We start from the raw sequence: 21,849 nt of genomic DNA, 5'->3' as shown, positions 1-21,849 counted from the left end.
GAAAAGTGAGGGGTTAACACATTAAGCTTCCAAATCCTACAATTGCAGTTTCATCACCTTGTTGATCAAAAGTCCAGCCTCTGGTGCTTATCGTTTGAAACCACAATTTCTTTTTGTCTTTTGATTGTCTCTGTAGTTTGTGGCCTCTTGCCTGTTGTGTAGGGCAAGGAGGAGGTCTGTTAAGATTGATTTTACATAGTTGAAGGAAAATCAGGAATGTATTTTCAACATAAATGTCATAAACGAATAATTGTTTGATTGCTCACTGTGTAGTCAAAACAATGGTACCTCACCAAGGTAGACTGGTGATATGAAAAGGGATCCTGTGGAGAGTCTCACAGAATTGGCATAAAACTGTTGGATGGGGGAGATCCTTCAGGCCTGGCTTCAGTCCATACCTGGAAGGAGTATGCCCTTCCACCCTTCCCCCCACCACGGGGCCCTGAGACCCCACAATGGAGCACTCACCAGACCACCAGGGGAGAGACAGACGAAAGAGGAAGTTTATTGTGGGATGGGGGCTTATATAGCCCTTGGGAGGGTCAAAAGGGACCAATCACAGGTGAGGGGGTCTTACAATCAGGTAAGGAGTTTACAGCCAAATAAGGAAAGGGTTGACAAAGGACCAATGAGAGCACCTTGGGACATCTTCCCAGGACACTCCTACCTGAGAGATAAGGGGTTACAGAGAAGGTATAGGGGAAAAGCAGTGACTCTGCAAAGAGCCATCTAAACACATGTTTAAACAACATTAAAAACTTCTGATTCACCAGTCCATCTTTGGCAGGACTCTTTCCATACATCCATTGCTACATAAAACTAACAGAGACTGTTAGAGCATTCTTTAAAAAATTATGGCTTAACTTGCTTCCCTCATGAACAGCCCAATGCCATGAAAATTGAATGCAGGGGATTGGCTTTGAGTAAAAGAAAAATACAGTTTAATACAGTAGGATTCCTAAAAGGAGGTTGCTCTAGCTTCTTTGAAACAGGATATCCTGAGTATCAGCGAAATGATGAAATGAGATCTAGTTTACTTGTCAGCTAGCAAAGCTACCTTTAGGGTGCTTTGAATACTTGGATTTACTTTTAAGAGAAGAGGGTATTTCTGATTTAAACTGATGTAACACTAATTCTATCACTTTGGCAGAAATACGGCAGCAAACATTGATAAATATATTTTTTTCCCTAGCTTTTTTAGAAGATAGTGTTTTGAGAGTGTTCTTCAACTTATGTTTCTTCTTTTTTGATAGAAAACACATCCATAACCTGTTGTTTTAGCACCTCAAATTGAGCAGTGCTTTTATGAGGTTTTTAGTAGAATTAATTTTTTACAAACCTGAAACTTAAAAAAAAAGTTTTAAAAATAGTATTTATCTTTACTTACTGCTTTCAGGTTTCTTCTTAGCGTTCTGCACTCAGTAATTCACTTCAGGGGGAGAATAGGTGAAAGTGCATACATTTCATTAATTTTTCCATATCTTTTTCCTAAGTTATGCAGTTAGGCAATAACCACAGTATTTGCAAGGAGTCAAATACTAGAGGCTGATTCTAGTGATGTGCACTCAGGAATTTTAAATGCAAAGCAAATAATCATAGTTTTAGAAGAACAGCTACTTATTTGGAAAATGCTTCTATCTTTGCCATAACTCTTAAAAGCCATTAGATTTGTATGTATATACAGTAGGACATGTATATACATAGAAACATATACATCTATTTTCATTTTCTTAGTCCTATTTTAGATGTTAACACAATAGGGTATGTATAAACATCATAATAACTACATAAAAAATAAAAATATTACCTTTCTTCTAGCAAATTGGTTTCTCTGACAGCATTAGATAAATACTGTATTTGTTCAAAAATTTTCGTTTTCTTCCACTTAAGAAAATAGTTTGGTTTTTTTAGGCTCTAGTCCACTGTGAGCAACTGAAAAGTGAGGTGGAACGGCAGAAGAATTGTCTTGAAAGGGAGTTGGCTGCCCAGCTAAATGAGAGGGCTAATGAAAAAGAAGCAGTGCGGGAAGAAATGAAGAAAGAAAGGGAGGACTTGGCAGCAATGGTATGAATTGGTTCTTTTCCTGTTTATGTATTACAATGAGCGCATCATCCTCTTTAAACTTTCTGTTTGCTTGTCTTTCATTTTCAGTTTTGGATTTGAGGGTTCACTAAGTCACTTCTACTATTGTTTTAAAGCAGTGGTAGATAAGTGATCCTTTGAATTTGAATGACTGGGTTTTATGCTATGTCACTATGTACATACTAGGTTATTTATGTTATGCCCTTTATTTTAGTTTGCATAATATTTTCTAATGCACATTGTCAAAGTAGGAAAGGGTTAAGTAACGTGTGACGCAAGGTTTGTACATATCTCTTTTATAAAAATTATTATTTAACTTGGCAAGTCAAACATTGAGAAGTTAGCACATGTCAAATTTAGGATTGTTTGCTACTTTGATCTTAAATATACATTAATGTTATGGTATCATAATTTCAGAGTGATCTTATCATATGCTTAGTTTTCCCACCTGCAGAAATGTGTTGGAATCTCTTTTCTCACTTTTACTGATGTTTATAAACAGAATCTGTTTATAGACAGAATCTGTCTTATCATTTATGCTGTGACCATTGTGGTAGTCTTGATAACCTCTTCTGGATGCTAGTTCAATTTGAGTATAAAACATAAGGATTTTCTGCCCAGTGGAGTCTACAGAGGAAACCTCATGCTAACAGCAGTAAGCCTGAGAGACGTGATAGAGAAGGCACTTCTAAGGTGATTGAAAAAGAAAGAAAATGTAGAGAGAGAAATACTTCATGAATTAGTGGTTTTCGTGCTTGCTTGACGTGCAACCTCTTTAACTATTTTCTGGTGGAGATTTGGAAACAATAGAGTGAATTTCTCTGCTGACTGTAAGCTTTTTCCGTATTTTGGGGCTCTTTTATAAACTGTATGGCTTATTTCTAAAAATTCAGAGAGCTGACCAGGATGAACTAGTTAAGTGTGTTTAAAAAAAAAAGGGGGGGGGGAAACGTTCTTTAGTAGTGTTGTTGCTTGTAAAATGACTGGAAAGCCACTAACATAAACAGGGAACCAAGGTGATCTGGTGGTATTTCTGGTATTATGAGATGGTGGAATAATGTCCTAAGCTGCTACAGGAAGTCAAAGCTTTTGACTCCTGTTCCAGATATAAAAACAGGAATTAAGCACAGCGATAGGGACTAAGTGATATTTAAGTAAGTGAACTGATCATCAGAAATCTGTTGCCAGGGAAACTGAAATTAAAAAAAATAAGCTTACACTGGAGACAATGAGACATTATTAAGCAATTCCTTGTTTGACTCCCTGCTATCTATCATGTTATCCCTCTTATGAAATCAATTATTTAGCTACAGAGTTGCTTTAGAGCAGAGTATTCACTCCAAAATACAACCTATTAGATAAGCATTTCATTTGTTTTTTTGGTAGAATATTTCACTCCATGTCATCACATTACTTTATATTTCATCACTCACTGAGATGTGTTTTACTGAAACTGATTCCCACTTTAAGTAGTTGTAGTCCTTTTTTAAAATCCTGAATGCACATCAGACAACATATAGTGACACTATGATGACATCATGCTTGGTAATTAAAGATATGGGATGATTTGATAAAAAGCTATGATCTATATTAATGATTATATTATTATTATATAATGATCTACATATTATTAGCTACTTTTATGTTTCAGAATTAATGAAATAGTAGAAATGGTATACTGTGCATCAAGTCAACCTTCATATGAATATTTTATCACTCACTTTATGAAATTATTTGTTTGAAGGGGAGAATTGGCATGATACATAAATCAGATGGATGTATAAGGAGTGAAAAATAGTTATGAATATATAATCCTCTAGGTTTGGCTTTGAATTTCTGTAAGTTAACCTAGAACTGTCAGACACCGTTATTTCCACTTATATTAGTAAGCTTCAGGGCTAAATAGCTGAAGGTTCACTGTCTCTGTTTTATTGTTACATTTTTCTGCCATTCAGCAAAACTTTATCTGGATTACGTTAGAATTTTTAATATACTGTTTCTGTATGGGTTTTGTACGACATCATGCTTTGATCTATATGCTGAAATGTTTTCTGAAATTGAAAATTAATTTGAAGTCTGTGGTTGCAATGAGAGTTTTCTTTAGCTGGGAGAATGTGATTTGGTTTAAAACAATCTACATAAGGATGCATAAGAAGGTGTTCAATAGTACTCTTACAGCTGCAAAACTAATGCAGCCAGCTGCTTCTGACACTTTGTCCAAACTTAAAATTCCTGGAGACTAGTCTAGTTGATGAAAAGTTTCAAATAAACTACTGTGTCATAAATTAATTAAAAATTACGAACCTATTGTTAAAATAATTTAACCATATTCTATTATTAATAATACATGATAAATTTTATTGTACGTGCTTATTTTTTATTGTATTTTTAATTCTATGTATTTTGTCTACATATGGTTGCTTTTGAGGAGAATGTCCCACAAGATTTAGGTCTGTGGTTGGTCAAATTGTCATTGCAGTGTTCTTGGACTTTTTGCAGATGACAGCCTTGTCTGAGAATGTGGCCATTTTGGAGGCTCAAATAAAGAAAATTACGAGTGAAAAGAACTCTCTAATTAACCAGTTAGAACAATCACAGGATCAGCTTGCATCTCATGAAATGGAGATGAATAAGGTAAGCACATTTATAAATGAGTATTGAGCTTGGTTTTCCTTATCATTGTGACCTGAAAGATGAGAATTTTTTCTTTCTCTGTTTTTCTGTTTTGGTAAAGAATGTGTGATAAACGTAGACTTCATCTGACTATCCCACAGGCACAGCTGTAGGAGTAAAAAGATAAATTTTTCAGCCTGCCTAGTCACCTTATCATGCTAAAGCTAACTCTTCTACTTTGCAATCTATGCAGATCACTATTTAATACTATTTAAAACTATTTAAAAATTCAGTAAAAATTGCATTTGGTCTGAATGAGACAACATAGTATTCAACAGTGTCCTGGGACATGCAGAGCTAAAATAAAGGGAGCTGTATTAAATCCCTGTTTGTCAAATACTTTCCTTTAGATTTTGTGTGTAGTATACTGCTTTATTCATTAACATTGATTGTATGTCCCTTACAAACCGATCTTTCTTCTAATTAAGAATTATAGCTTAATATCTCTCTAGTGTAGATATATCACTTTTGGGTTCTTTATTTTGCGCGTTTCTCAATTTATTAGAGCCTTAATATGGGTTAACATGAGAATGAAAAAACACTTTGTTATAGCCTCTTGAAATGTCTATATACCTTACCAATAATCTTTAGGGCCCATTCTACCTCCCCAGCTGTTAAGTGCAAGGTTTTGGCTAACAATTCTTTAGGCCTCTAGAGATTTCTGGAGAGGTTTTCAACAGTTTCTGTTTTCCCCTGCTTCCCCAGCTGGTAGTAATAGGTGAAAGTATTGCAGAAAATTCACAGCAAAAACTCATTGCAACTTATTAGAAATTTTAATTCCATTTCAGATGAAAGATAAATGAGTATTTTAAGAATGTCAGAATGGTTTGATTTATCATTTCTGAAACACACTTTTGGTCTTTCAGGCTGTGTTTGCAGATGACTAGCACCACTTACAGGGGCAAAGACCAGGTAGTAGGTATAAATATTCATGGATCTGAAAAGAACAATTTTGTAGCCTGCTGATTTGAAGCTGTCTCTCAGGAGAGTGATACTGCATTTCGTCTCTGCTTCAGTTAAGGTTAATCAGTACGAAGTTGAATAGGTGGTCACCTTGCAATAGCCTATACTCTTTTAATTGCACTATCCTGAGCGATTGGAAGGCTTCATTTGTGTCACTGTACTAAATTGAGAGGTCTCAAAAATCCTGAAGGAACCCTCTGACCATTGAGCTGGCAGGACTATGTGGATCACCCTGACATTTTCCATTGGCCATGTAAGCGACATCTTTGTCTGTTATGAGTCTGACTCCTTGTTTCCAAACTGAGTTTCCCATTATTAAAAACAGCAAATAGCAACACTTTGGTTTTGAGTTTTAGCTGAAATATTTTTTTCCTCATGTACCAGAAGTCAGAGGGAGAAAAATTTCCTTCATTCCTGAGGAGACTGAAAAATCTGTTATTAGGACAGCACCATCTGCTGATTTTTCTGTGTTATTCACTTTGTACACTCAATGGAGGAGCTGAAGGCGAGGATTGCTGTATTTCTTTAATTTTACTTGGAGGAAGTGACATATTGCATTTTGTTACATTCTTCATGTAATGGAAGGAGGAGGTAGAAAGAGACAGGGTTTGCAAGCTATGCAGTTGCATATTATGGTTTTTTTTAGTTGCATATGATATTTTAGTGTTTAAAAAAATGCTTTGGAAATTTGCCATTCTTTAGAGTGTTTGCTGCTTTGCATTATTTGCAGTGGCTAAATTCACAAGCTGTCCTTTGCATTTATAAGTCATGCTATTTCTTAAAAGTTACGACAGTTGGCTTAGTTTTTTCCTAGAGTGATTTCATTATAGTATGCATGTTTACTTTTTCCCTACCTTTTTTTTTAAGAAGAAGGAGAAAAAAATAGTGAAAATGAGAAGATGTATGAGACTGAAAACAGAAATTAGTTTGGGTTATAGAATATGTGAGAGCGTTTTTGAGAAGCACAGAGGATCGTAGCAGCAAATTAAAGGGTGCACATTTAGGAAGCAAGTCTGCTGAAAGAATATGAGCAACGCAGGAAAACAGAGTGAGTTGGAAAGAAAGTTGTCTAAGAGGAGCTGTGAATAAACACATTTGCGTTCTCATTAGGGAATGTGCATGTATTTATGTTTGGTTAATTAAGGTGACATGAACAGGCACAAACTGGAGGTGATGGCACAAAAAGGGGATTGAGAAATTTACTGCATAGCAGTAAAGAAAGTTATGTGGGAGGAATTTTTGTATTTTGTATTGTTCTTTTTTTATTTTTTTTCACTTTCTCCTAACCCCTCCCCAGACCCTCTGAAGATGACCAGCCTCCAGCAGCAGAGAATAGTTGTCCTGGGGGGAAGTGATTTCTTTAAATGTTGCTTTGATCCATTTCTTGTGGACTATGGCTATATTTAAATTAGGCATTGTTTTTTAAAGAATTTATGTTCAGTTTGCTGTACCTCTGTAAAGCTCTGATCAAACTTTAAAAATTATTGTAGTAACATCTAAATTTCTTTCTTAACAGTGAAAAATTGGCAAGTTAAGAAAATACACCCTTACATAGGAGTGTGATACATCCTTTGCTTCTAGGTTTTCAGGTGTTGACATAGACTTTCTTGGGATTTTACAGAGAATAGAAGAAGAATATAAAACCAGCAAGTGTATTTTAACTGTATTTAGTGGCATATATTTGCAATATAAATATTTATACTTAGCAAAATATTGACTCAAATATATTTGAATCTAGAAGGCACTGCATATTTCAAAGTTAACGACTATATAGAGAATTCATGTAGCAGTTCATATTCAGATCCACCTTTTTATATACCATAGTAGCCTTAAAATATCTGTAAATTTAAAATATGTTGCTTTTCAATGACCTGTAGAGGGCACCAAAAGATCTAATTGCAAACCCTGGTCTACCCTTCAAGCTACAGATCATGTTGTCTGTGTAATCTAACAGGTGTGTGGAGAAATGCGCTATCAGTTGAATCAAACCAAAATGAAGAAGGATGAGGCAGAAAAGGAGCTCAGAGAGTACAGAACAAAAACTATAAGGGAGCTTGAAATTAAGGATCAGGTAAGAGATAATACTGCTATAACTTTGCAGTTACTAGTAGCCTAAATAGGGTTATTTCAGAAGCTGGAATGATTCATTTTTCTGTTAGTGATCATTTATTAGTGTTAAATGGTTTCTAAATTAATGGCAAAAAGCCAGCTATTACTGCTAAATAAATACCTCTTGGTTGTCTTAATCTTGTTTTCAGCCCTAGTATGTTGAGTTTTGCGTATTACTCATCCCATGCTTTCATGTAGAGTTACTCTATCATATGTATTCATATGAGGTACTTAAATTGTATGTACTGTATACATATGTTTATACACTTTTTATCACAAATAAATCCACACATAATTACCTACATATGCAGCCTGACAGAACATTAAAGACTCTAAGCATAACATAATGATACCAAAAATGAAAATAATTTATCTTCCAATTTCTTTAAAGATTCAAGGTTAATGAATGCTGGAATTCATAGAAGTTTAAAAAAAAACAAAGCAAAACCAAAAGTAACCTTCTAGAAAAAAGTAACTGTAGAAAAATTCCACTTGGCATTAACTGTTGCTTATCTAAAACTGGGTTTTATAATAATGCAAAAACCAATGTGTGCCTTACAGGCAGTCTCTGAGAAAACATCCCATGCAGTAAGAAGGATTATTAGAGTAACCTGCAACATACTTGCCAAACAGCTTGAACAGGTGTAATCTGCATCTTTTGAAGTGCCCTTTTTGTTGAAGTTCTATCTACTTTTTCTCTAGGACTTCAAACTTTCACTTATTCCTTCATAGTTGTGATTTGCACATGAATGGATATCTTCTGAATACACAGATATATAAGATGCACATGAGGATAATTTTTTTAATATGCGTTTTGTTATTAGGGCAGCCTATCCAACAGGTTTTGAATCATTCTTTTTCTTCTAAATAACTGAACACATCGTTCCCTGTGTATAAATATATGTAGGGAAAAAAATGCAGTATTTCTAAAATTATATTTTTATTTACCAGTTCCCCCAAAGTTTTGAATAGGACAATAAGTTTACTTAATAAAGTGCAAGCTTAGTCTGGAAGCAATTATTAATTCAAATTAGAATGAAATGATAGTAAAGTCCAAAGGAGGAGCTTATTAGATAAAACAATCCTTCAGCATGTATAGAAATTCCTACAGCGCAGAAAAATAGAGGTCTTAAAGCATTTTCTTTTCAGAGTTGTTATTTTTTTATTTGTTTTTTTTTTTGTTCACTCCTGCATCCTTTAGGCCTAAGGACACGGAGAAACAAAAAACAAGCTTGTCGTCTGTGCCTTGACAGATATCACAGATAAAAGAGTTGGCATAATCTTGGCATACAAATAAAACAGGATGTGTTTAATAAGATACTTGAAGAAGTATCTTGGATTTTATATCCTGTTCTTCAGCTTGCTTCAGGATTGCCTTTTGAACAAATTGCAAAATTTAACAAAATATTTTAACCTCATGTATTGACATACTGGTATTTTAATCAGTGTGGGTATGAGTGCACCAAAATGTGGTGATTTAAAATTTGATATAAAGTGAAGTGATGTGAGAGGGAGTTCCTATCAGCAAAGATTATTAGATAATTAGATAAAGATTAGATAATTCAGTAATTATGTAATTATATTGTTCAAATATGATTGTTGGTTCCTAAAAAAAAGGGAAAACAAACCATTTTGAAATTCTCAGACTCAGTATCTAGCAGCTGTTTTATAGCTGTGGCTCTAGGAACCCAGATAGCTCTCTATAAGTCCTAGTATTATTTAACATGTTCAAAGGCAACCCAAGAAGAGTGTTCATTCATTTTTGCCTTGTTCTGTTGTTGTTGCTGTGTTTTTTTTAAATCAAATTTTAACGAATGTTAATAAGTAACTGCAAACTATTTCATGTAAATGAAATGAAAACAGCTCAATCACATCGAGCTTTGTATTTGAAGAAAAACCTGAAATGTTTTATCTTATATGGCACTGAATAGCAAATAGTAATTGTTCTTTGGTCTCTCAGCCATGACCTGACCTTCTGGCTAAGAGACAGAGCTAATACTTTCCTTGGCCACCATCTGTTCATAATAAATGCTTTTTTTTTTTTTTTTAAGTATAGAGACAATAATGTATGAGTATTTTCTTGCTATTCTGTATTAAATGATGCTTTTTTCTGTTTTAAAAGCAAAGAATCATGTTTCATATTGAGAGTAAGTTTACTGTTTCTTGGGGAATAATTGTATTTTTAATTGTGGCGTGGATAAATTTTAGTTTTGAAGATATTTTTTAGTTTATATGTAGTGACTTTTAAAAAGGGATTAAAATTATTCGGGTGTGTCAGAATAGGCAGAAATCCCCACATGTATGATTTAGGATCACCAGATACATATATGTCGAATAAATGCAGGTATGTATTTATTATATGCTGGTATTTATAAAGCTCTTCAAGAATGAACTTGCATCATTTAGGGAATTTACAGAGAATATGTATCTTTGGTCTTATTCTCTTTTAACTTATATCTCTTTTCCTATCTTTATTGCTCAGTTAGTACTAGTATCAAGATGTCAATATTATTGCCTGTTATTAACATTTTATATGAATATTTCTTAAAATAAATATTAAGAGGCAATGAGCAATGTTTCCATTGAAATTGAATAACTGTTTTGTAATAGAATAACTGTTTTGTAATATCATCCATCATGATCCTGATTAACATCAGGATTTTGGAGGGAGGTGGGAGGAAAGACATGTACCACACAGTTTCTCTACACAAAAACCACATCTGTTCATCTGGCCCAGTATGTTGTAAAGTAGCATCACCTACTGCCCTCTCTTTTTCTCTCTCGGTCCTCCCATTGTGGATGTAGCTGTGCTGAAATAACAGTGCATTACTTAATACTTTACTGCTTAGGAACAAGCTTTATAAATTGTATGAATATAATGCCTTCATGGCAGTAAACTGTGTCCACACTAGGGGTTGTACTAGCACAGCTATATCAGAGAAAAGTCACGCCCTAACCTAAATAGCTATTATCAGAACAAAAATTGTGTGGCATATTTGACACAGCAGGACTTCACTCTTATAATACTTTTTTTGTTAATTTATAAGCACTGCATGGCATAATTTGTGCATTTCTAGCAGAAATCATACTTCTGACACACTACGAAATTGTTCCTCAGATTAGTCTCACTTGTTCTTTTCTGCTCTGCCTTATAAAAATGAAGTTCACTGTTAATAATTTGCTTTCTGTTTGTATGAAATAATTTATATTTGGTTTATAAAATCTGGCAAGCTTCAGCATGTAGAAGTGAAAACAGTTTTTAGTATTGGTTTATGCAGTCAAAGCCAATTTGGCCATCATCCTTCCTTATTAAATCTTACCAGTAGCATTGCTCCACTGGGAGTTGTGGTATCCTTGTAATAAAGTAATAGGACATTATAAATTCAACTTCAGAAACTAAGTGCAGCTTTTAAATTTTGTTTTACCCTATTTTGAGGAATCACATAAATACTTTGATGTAGAAATAAATCCAAACTGGTAATCTTAACCCGTAAAAAAGTCTTTAAATTTGGGCAGGCATAGTTTGAAGTGGAGGGTTACAGAATTCTGTTGCCTATTTGCAGCAATTCCTGTGACAGAATAAAAAGCTTCAGAAATGTTATACTAAAACCTACAGACTTTTAAGACTTTTCTGCATGGCAGTTCGTCAGCCCAAATACAAAAAAAGTTGGAGACTCACTGATGTGCACAACCTGTACAAATAGGAAGAGCTACACATCAAAGCATTTTGGTGCAATATGACAGAACCTAAATGATGCCTCTGTACACTATAGACTGACAATTTTGCAGACAAATAAAAATCTGGCAAAATGGCAGTTCAAAAGCATTTTGCCAAAGGGTATTTTGGGAATGTTTATCTCATTTGTCATAAATCCGTGATTTATAGTAACCTAATTTAGACAGTATAAGAGAAGAGATTACTGACTCTGTCTTCATCAAAAATAATTCAGGCCAAGAATTTGGGTATATATCCTGGAAATGCTGCAGAGTGTCCGCTGCAAGATCAATAACACCTTCTGAAGACCCTGATTCACTGAAAATGTCTTTTTATAATAGATATCAGGCTTTCATAAGTCAACTTTTTAAATACTAGAGTTTTCACAAGCTGTGACATTCAGAATATCACCAGATGTTTTGAAACTTCCAAGTTTTAATAGCAGTGGTGAAGATGGGTCAGGATTATGTGTTATGTGTATTCTTGTGACAGTCCTATATCTGACATTTTCTTACCTCATTAGTTCTAAAGATGCTCTGCAAGTCCTATTTTGAAAAGAAATTCTATTAAATAAGTGAACATATACTTGAGTAATATTTGGCAAGAAAACATTAAGAAAATGTGATAACCTTTACTGTAACTGAACTCTTTCCAAGGAATCATTTTGTGTTTTGGGCATTCAATGCATTAATTTGAAAATGAGTAAATAAGGATAAAATGGCAGTACTTTATGCCTTGCTTTGATATGAATTTTCTGACCTACTCAGAAGGAACATCACTCTTTTTTATAGCTGAACTTACTAGCTCATCTCAAGACTTTTGAGGAAGACTTTGACCTGCAACCCTGCAATGTGTAACAAAAATGTTTAATTACAATTATAATATGTCTGCTGCTGCTCTGCAATGGCATCCATTCCTTAAGGATCAATGGTATGAGCAGCCTTCATTAAATTCTTTGTCATCTTTCCATAACAAAAATCCTAGGGACCATGATTCCTCATTGTAGAATTTTCTGTAATGACTGGTCTGCATTTTCTGTATGAGTCTGCTTCCCTTAAGCAACTGGCCTGCTAAGAGGAAGAACACAGCTGGTAAATCAGGATTTTATTGTTCATAGGTGTAGTTGGCCCATGTAATCTGGATTTGTGTTCTGTCATCCAGAGTCACCCCATAGTATATGGAAAGAGAAAATAATTTATGTGCATTAAACATTATTCAGAGTAGGAAAAGAATTGCACATCTCTTGATAAATTGGGTATATATACTTAAATAGTTGTTTCCTTTTGTTTTTTTTTCTTCTTCTCTGACTAGAAAAAATGGTTGTTTTATCAATAGTCATTGTGTCAACAGTCAGAAGAAAAAGAGTGTAAAAGTCCCTATCACTTGTCAGTTGTTACTGCATAGATTTTCTTTCCAGTTATTCCTTAATGCTGTCCAGGAGGAAAGAACCTATCTCACATCAGTAGTCTCAAATAGTGTTTCAAAGAATAAAAGGAGCAGGATTTTTTTCTCTCCTGTTTTTCAGTAATGAAGTAGGAGTAATATTCCTCTTCTTTCTTTCTACATGCACCTCTCCTTTTCTGAAATTCTTTTATCAGCAAGAAAACTATTTATTTTGCACCACCTCATTCTCCCCTGTCCTCCTCAGTGCAATCCGTTTATTAAAAAAACCCCAAATATTGTGTTCCACTGTGAACAAAATCACTTTCTTATCTCTGCTGGTGGCTACTGAGCTAATCTGTAGTACAGCAATGTTCTCTGTTAAAATGTGACTGTAATAATCTCTATGGGATTGGAAGTTTTGTTCCTGAAATAGTATTGCAGTTCAGATATTTTGGCAAATCAAAACCAAATATTTTCATGGAAATAATGAGGTAAAATCCTTGTGTAATATGTTTCAGCCATTCACTCCTGTCTGTTTCCCAGGGTATTTATCCACAGGGACCATATTGCTCTTTCAGAGTTTGCACAAGGACAAGCCTTTAAGGTTATTTCTTAATTAAAAAATTGCATGTGTGTACTCATAAATATATACTTTGCAACATAAATTTTTTCTTGCCCCAGATAACAATTGCAGGTATAAAGTTTGCTTCTATGAGATTTAGAATGTGTGATTTTAAGAGTATCTACCCTCCATGCTATTCCCCTGCTCTTTCTAGCAAAGTGCAGGGTCCTGTCTCTTAATTCTCAGTCAATTTGGAAGCAGAGGGTTTGTGGCTGATGGCCTTTGCTTAGGTAATGGCTCTCCTCTTGAGGCTTTGCCTTTTAGTGGAGCACACAAGGCAGTGCTAGGTGCTGTTACAACTGATAAAGTGGTCACAAAACTACCTGGTTTTGAGGAATTCAAAAGTCCCACCAGATGAGGTTAGAATAGTAGCTATCCAACTAATTGCAGCCTTCATTACTTATCTAGGCCGCCTTTGTTCCTCTGGTCTTTAGAGATCGATTGATTTGTGAGCCAGCCATACAGAAAAAAACTTTTCAAAGGAACCACGTGTGTTTATTGGGGTTACTTCTTGTGTTTCTGCTCACATTACTTGCCTTTCATGTCAGGAAAGGTTTTCAGATTCCTATTTTGGGCGAGATGTTTTGTAGAATTTGCAGTAGTCTTGTGGGTTTTGTGAATTAACCTCTTAGCAAAAGGTGGTCTTTGTGAATTCTTCTAAGCCTTGTGTACATGGGATTTGTATATTCTCACAGCTTTATAATAAATCTGCTTCCAGAAAGGAGGTTTCCCCTATGAACCCAAATTTAGTTTTCATAACTGCTTCATATCTTCATTCAGATTTGAATGGAAACAGCAGTAAGTCATACAGAGTGTAAAAGAAAGAAAGACCTTGTTGGGATGTGGCAGGAGTTAACCTTGTGATGGCCCTAACTCTCTTTATAAAGTTGGATAGTTCTTCAGGTGCAATATGCTATGTCAGATGGCCGTGCCTGGGAGGTCTGAGGCTTAGAGACCACTCCGAACCTAGAGTTGCCTGATTGATATCAGGATTAGGATAGAAATGAATGCAAGTGACCCCTGCTGCATATGGACTGATAGTAATCTTTTCTCCAAGTAAAATACTCAAAATCTTCCTACAAAACCAGTCTTGTTTTGTTGTTTTTTTTTAATTTAAAAATAAATAAAACAAACCCCAATTAGTTCTGTCCCTGATTAATTAATACATTAATAAGGATAGAAAGCAACATGGCTTGAGATCATTGTTAAGTAGTGCAAAAATTTCCTGTCACTGGTACATATAATATTTAAATGCATGTGAATGGCCATACTGGGGTCACCTCTTTCAAAGACCATGATTATAGCCTTGGTCCTGTGCACTGTCACTGGTCTCATTGCTTTGAAGGGCTGCTTTAGTAAATGAAACTAAGCTCGTGAGCATCAGGGCCTGTAGAAGTATATGTGTTTTTATAGGTGTTGATCGCCTCTGGGGGAGGTACCTACAAATACCAACCACCACGGTAATTATATTTTACTTTTTATTACTTTATATTTGTTCTTTTATTTTTGGCTCTAAATTATGCCCCTTTAATCTTTAATAATAATAATAACAATAACAGAAGTTAATAAAAATAAATTAATAAATTAAAATTAATATTAATGGTGGAGAATGAAGTATGAAACAAAAAGAATGTACTGTAAATTCACATAATAAATATTTTCCTCTCCAGAATTATTTTACTGCAGAATTTGTGCAATGATATGGTCAGTGCAAAATTTTTTTTACGTTATACTGTGTATTTTCTTACCTGATGTGTGAGCATACTGGTACAACAGTAAATGTCATAAATCACTTATGAATTAATTTGATTTTAGTTTATTTTTTATGTTTTAGAACTCTTCTAAAGTTTTTACATTTACTTCAGAATATGAGTTCTTTTATCACCACTTAATAATTCTCATTTGTTTAAAAAGAAAAAGTATTTGTCTTTTCTGTCAGTTGTCTGCTATTTAAAATTCTGTGAAAAACATCTGCTACTTTGAAATTTAAAGTTGCATTTTTGCATACAATAGAATCAGCATCAGTATGAAAAGAATTAAACAATTATTTTAATCTTTAATTTGACTTGTTTTGAATGAAACTGTTATTTCCTTTAATCAGATTTTGTAGAGATAAAGAGATGTCTAGTTAATTAAAAAGCACATTTTTACAATAGACATAAGTATTGTTAGATGCGGATAATTTCAAATACGTTATGAAGAGGATATTTGAGGATTGTTTCAGTGTTTGAGAAATCATCTTTTATGTTTTCCAGTAAGTTGAATTTATGTCACTGAATAAGCATCTCTAGTGTGTTCCCCTAAAAATGAGTTGTGAAAGTCTGAAGATAATTCATAAATGCATCATAAACTAAGGAATGAGAAGTGAAACACTTAAGTGCTTCAAGAAAAGATATAGAAGGGTCATATATACTTCTAAGTGGAAAACTTAAAATATAAAAGGTGGTTGGTGGTAATACTGAAAAAAGAATAATTGATATAGAATTAAATTTTACTGCTGTGATGTTTCACCAATGTTTTAATTTTTGTTTAATTAAAACTTCTTTCCTGTAACTGCGTATGTGTGTGAAATGGTGTTAATGTGTTTCAGCTTACTAATAATGGTGTTTCTCTTACTGAGGTTTAGCCTGCCATCTTTCAATGGCAAAGTGCCTGTTGATATTCCTGGGAATTTGGGCAACTGCAGAGCAAGACAGATTAAACAGTACTTTTGAAATTATGTGCAGAAGTAATAAGAACATTAAAGTTGCGGAGTTAAGCACCAGAAGTTGCCTGTTCTAACCTTAATGTAGTCTTGTTGTACATATACATTATGATAATTCTGTTCCTTGTTATACTGAAAATCTGTTTCAGATTTTCTTAAATGCAAGATCGTCATCTGTCTTTTTGCAGTTCTGTGCTCCATCTCTTGTCTCTCATATACATTGAAAAGTTAAGTACCTTGAAGAAATAACTTTCTGATCATGCTGTAGAAAGCTGTATCACAGGTGATAGGCACTGAGAGATCAAATTAACACTGCATAAGAAACAGAGCTGTCAGCAAAATGCTTTAGTTGGTGGTTTGTTTCTGTTTCTGTCCCTACAATTACACTTGGACCCGGATAGCAGCTACAGAACTTCTTGCAGCTTCCCAGTAGAAATGGTAACCGAAGTAGTGCAAAAACTAGTTTGAGTCCAAATAGTTTTGGAAAAATGCTCCTGATAAGGTTCCCTGCAGGAGCAGTGAAAAAGATTCATCAATTCTTTAATTTCCCTGTGGATTAAATCCTGGTTATATTGTGATGACCTAATGGTGGACTAGACTTGGCATATTTCAATATAGAGGGTGTTTGTGAGACTGTTATTGTTTGCAGGAGAGAGAAGAGGGTGTATTTTTATTGTATGGGCATGTCTCAAGTTTTGAGGCTTTATGTTTCAAACTATTATCTGAGTTTTTAAACCAAAGTAACATGTAGCATTTTAGAGTATGGTCTGTTTTCAGCATGATGATGCACGGCTCCTACCAACTTATTTTTAACTAGCATTTTCTGGTGTTTCAAAAGAATAATTTAGTTGATAACCCTAAATATAACTGGATTAGATATTTCTGATTTCTGAGTTGCTGTTAACATGTCTTCTCAGGTAGCATTTTTCTGTCATCCCTTTCTCATGAGATTGTCTGCTGTTTCTGCCATGGTCATTACCAGCATTCTTGCATAGAATTCCTGCTTTTCATATAGGTCCATGCTGCGAGTACCTCCAATTATTGGTAATTTAAGATGTTTATGTATATATATATAAATATCTGTATATACCTACACACATGAACAAACACATGCATACATGTGTGTATGAGTGTGTAAAGGAGCTGATACCAAATTTTTGAATTACTGATGAAAGTAGCACAAGTAAAATTGTCCTTCAAACCCAATGTTTGCTTTCTTGATATTTTTAATAGAAATTATAATACACCTGTGAATCTAAAGATCCTGTCATGAAGTGACACTTCTGTGTCTGAGAATTTCTCTCTACACTTTCATGACAACTGAAATCTATGGATGTGTTCTTGGGTTCAGCCCTGAAGGTTCAACATCTGGCCAATGGAAACGAAACATTTTCACCAGAGGTTCTTGCACTTGGAATTTGTTTCCTTCTCTAGGTCTGTGTCAAAACCTGACTGAGCCTGTTTAACTTGAGGCAATGGTGTAAAGCCCATCTGTTCCTTGAAACTTTTCCCCGAAGGAGTCATGTACAGTGTATTTATATTCTCAGCTGTGGTTGTGCTTTATCAAATACTTAGTTGATGTTTTTTGACTAATTTGTGGTTTGAGTTTGTTTAAAGGTATGCTGAATGGATGTATTTTTGAAGCAAATTTTAAGAATGTTGCAGAACTTCCCTGTCTTTAACAGTGAAGAGCTCGTGTCTGTGCTTACTGTGGATGGAGAAATAACATTTATGAACTGCTACTGTTAAGAAGAATAGAGAACCACTGAGACTTCTGTTCTATTTAACATATGCAAAAGTCCATGAAAATAAGTACAAATGCGAAGCATATGTAACTTAATATCTCTGAACACCTGGTTTTAAAATATATTGACAGTGCAATAGGTTGATACATTCTTTAGAAGGAAAGAGTACTAACGATTTTGTATATCATTTTACTATCTTTGCATTTGAACTTGAAATTATCAATTTAATTTGATAGGAACTCCATGTGATAAAGCAAGGTTCTAATCAAAATTTCCTTCATGAGCCTTTTTTGAGTGCTCTTGGGGGGGGAGTGTACAATTAAGTAATTAGCAAAATTAAAAATTTTTTAAAAACCCAACATTATGAAATGTTTTTCTGCATGAAGAGGTTGTATTTGTCTGACACTGTGATTTAATGTAAGTAGTATAGGTTAACATTTTTGTAAGAGGAAAAGAAACAATATTGTTACAAAGGTGCTTCAAATGTAAATACTGGGACAGAGTTACAATAGCTTGTTCTTGTAGGATATTTGAATGAATAATATCATTAATTAAAGAAGATAGAGCCTTGTCTACATGAGGAAATTATCGCAAATAAGCTATGGTATGAATTTAAAGTATAATAGCTATTCAGCACTAACTTCTTATATGAACAATTTTATTCTGTACTACAAATGACCTTTCACAGTTTAGTTGACTGAGAAACATGCAAGTTCCCTCCAGCCCCAATGACAAATAAATATTTATGTCAGGAGTTAGTGCAGAACAGTTACTACATGATAAAATTACATTGTCAGCTTATTCTATACTCTACTGGCCTTCTTAAAAGCATTCTTAGGACAAAGTATAATACTGCTTTACAGATGTATTCCTACAGGTACTTGTATATAATATATGGGCTTACAGCAAAATACATTATTTTTCAGAATATCTATATTCATCTATATATTCTGAGATATCAGAAGTCTATTATGCTTTACTGGAATCAAAGATGATGGTCATGCAAACTAGACTATTGTAAAATAAATTATAAACTCATCAACTTTAGTTACTATGTTGACATATAAGGACTAATGATGTTACTAAAACAATGGGATTAACAGCAGCTGGTATGATTAGAGTTCAGATATAAGTCATAAATTACTTCTTTTCAATAATGGTAAAATCACAAAATTACCTTTATTATCATGTGTAATATTAGATGACAAAGCTATATGCCCACTTGTCGTTGCTTATGTGATAGGCACTAAAAAAAGAAAAATAAATGACCACAAGAGTTATCCTATGTCAATCAGCTTCTGAAGATGGCCACTATTCCACTACCTTTCTGGTTTTCTAATGCAGTGAATTCAGGACACAAATATGGAAGCTTTCACATGAGAAAATCAGGAAATGTTTCAATTCCCGTAACTCTTAAACCACATGAAGACAATAACATCGCTTGTGTATTAGTGTATTTAAACATGATATGCATTTTGGCTTTTAATAAGAATGTAATTTCAAATACTTTAATTTGCCTATTTTGCAGTTTTTATTAACTAACTCCTTTTGTTCTAAAACAGAAGTGTGCGTTGTTTTTCAGGTGCTTTGATTACCTTTTTTTTGTCTTCAAATGTATCTCTATGCATTTCTTAAATATATTTTCTTTGGTTCTGTAATTTTCTAAGAAAATAGAAAAACTGGGATTAGAGCTGAATGGAAGCAAACAGCGTTTGGAACAAGCCCAGCAGGATGTGACAGGAGCCAGAGAGGAGTGCCTAAAACTGGCAGAACTGCTGAGTAAATCTGAACACCAACTGCACCTCACCAGGTACCCCTTATCCTATTACATGCTGTAGTACCAATTTCATTCTGCTAATTTTTTGCCACAGGCTTCCCCACAGTTGTTGTAGATCCTTGCAGTCATTGACTGCATGGGCAGCCCTCAGTCAAGTTAGAAGCGGAGATTGGAATAAGTGAGTTATGAACTACAAAGTGAGTTATGAACCATGTAGAAGTGAATTACTAGTGTAGTAGGAAAGGCAGTGTTCAGCCCTGGTGATGAGGTGGCATGCTTCTAGGCAGGAAGAAGAGCAGGGGAGACTGCAGAAGCATTCTTCTTGTTGTTGTTATGTTTGGTAGGACAAAGATATTTGAAATGTTTAAGACTAGTGTACAGCAGCACCTTTAAGCATAGGAGTTCTCAGATTAATAACCTGAAATTTCTGCAGCAGAATGACCAGGAACATATAAGTGAACAAAATCGTGTCTATAGGAGGTAAACTCAAGTAAGTGAGGAGAGTGTTTAAGTCAGTGAAGATATAGTACAATGCAACGTGTGATGAGCTCCCTGAATTTATTTCATCCTTGGGTATAGTTCCCAATGTCATTTAATGTACTACTCATTACACATTTCTAGAAAACTCCAGAAGGTTGACATGCCAATTATTCGTTGCAGCTTGAGTTTTGGTAACTGCAGGATTGTTTCCTTTTGCCTCAGAAAATGCTATTGTCTGACTGTTTGCAGACTTTTGGGTGTGTGTGTGGTTATTGTTTTGTTCTGCCACCCTGCTCTCCCCAAGAGTGAACATCCAGAAACAAATCTGGCAGCTTTTATTGCTCAGTCCCTAAAGAAAAAAGTTAAGTTCGTTTAAGTTTTTCATGGGGGGAAAAAAAAAGCTCAAATTTTTATCACTTAACAGAAGTCTGTGTGTTTATCCAACTCTTGTACATTTGGGACTTTGTGAGAATTTTGCCATTGAGTAAATGGAAATAAAATAGAGCCTTGTCTAAACTATTGAATTCAATGAATCATTTTTTTTTATTCAGCTAAATTTCTGTGTAATTCAGAGCACGGTTGTTTAACAGATGGAAGAAAGTACCACTCTAACAGCCTGTATTTAGAGAAAAAAATATGCTAGAGGTTAATGAACTTGAAAAAAGTTTTGGGTGAGTTGTTAAGATATCTAAAGTTTGGATTTAGCAGAACTTTATTAATAATGATTTGTTGTGATAGTTAACCAAATGGCTTACCGTGCTCCTTTTAGCAAAAGGCTGATTATATGCAATAAAGCTCTGGATATCTTGGAGGAAATCTGAGTAGTGAATTTATAATTTTTTTTTTTTTTTTTTTTTTTTTGTTTAAAATATAAAAAAAAATATAAAAATGAGGACTATAGCCTACTTTTACACAGCAAGGCAATTTAAAGCTGAATACCTAGCATACAGATGATTCAGATAGCTTTTCAATGTATGGTCTCTGAGTCGGAAGGTTTCTGAGATCCAAATCACTGGATGCTGTGAATAGTATTTTGGGCAAGTAATGCTCTGTGCTGGCCCCGTTCTCATACAATTTCACAGACGCCTGCTTTTTAAGACAGATGCTGAACTGCCATGGCTTCTTTGTCTGACCTAGTGCAGACACTCTTCTGCAAGGGGCTGATCTCTTGGGGTTTTGGGGTTTTTTGTTACTACTTTGTGTTCACGTTATGGCTTCTGCTTATAAGTATCAAAATGTTTTCTATGCTGACACGTATTTGTTGGAAAAAGATATATGCTGAGGCATGGGAAATAGGTTCCAATCTTTCTTCTTGACATTCCCCAAATTCTATAATACTTTGTAGATTTTTATGCCCTCTGTATATTTGGACTGTCTGTCTGCTTTCCAGGAATACATTAGGTGATGTTGCTGTTAGGGGCGAAGGAGGGAGCAAAAGAGATGAGCGATTCATTGCTCCTGGACTGTTACTTGTTTTCCCCTTGTACTTAGATTGGTGGGGCAGTGTTAGAGGTGTTCTCGCAGAGTTACCTGTTTTCCCTGAGTTGCAGAGGAAAACATCCCCTACTCAAATGAAACTTGTCCTTAGCCTGTACT

General features: G+C 34.5%; 1 protein-coding gene across 7 annotated transcripts in view; it reads left to right on the top strand.

Annotated features, from left to right (window-relative positions):
• Positions 1 to 21,849, top strand: part of SDCCAG8 (serologically defined colon cancer antigen 8) — a 108,028-nt gene that overhangs the window by 20,802 nt on the left and 65,377 nt on the right. For all 7 annotated transcript variants that reach the window (XR_003534307.1, XR_003534312.1, XR_003534313.1 and 4 more), the window contains exons 10-13: positions 1,912 to 2,064; positions 4,582 to 4,716; positions 7,673 to 7,789; positions 19,664 to 19,806. Coding sequence is in view for 4 of the 7 variants with exons in the window: in XM_027683951.1 (XP_027539752.1) it covers positions 1,912 to 2,064; positions 4,582 to 4,716; positions 7,673 to 7,789; positions 19,664 to 19,806 (548 nt within the window). In the remaining 3 variants the exon portion in view is untranslated. The remainder of the gene's footprint in view (positions 1 to 1,911; positions 2,065 to 4,581; positions 4,717 to 7,672; positions 7,790 to 19,663; positions 19,807 to 21,849) is intronic.

Source organism: Neopelma chrysocephalum, unplaced genomic scaffold (genome assembly GCF_003984885.1).
Source record: "Neopelma chrysocephalum unplaced genomic scaffold, ASM398488v2 Primary Assembly neopelma1_23, whole genome shotgun sequence".
Taxonomy (NCBI): Eukaryota; Metazoa; Chordata; class Aves; order Passeriformes; family Pipridae; genus Neopelma; species Neopelma chrysocephalum.
The sequence above is the reverse complement of the archived record's forward strand: the minus strand, read 5'-3'. Positions and strand labels throughout refer to the sequence as shown.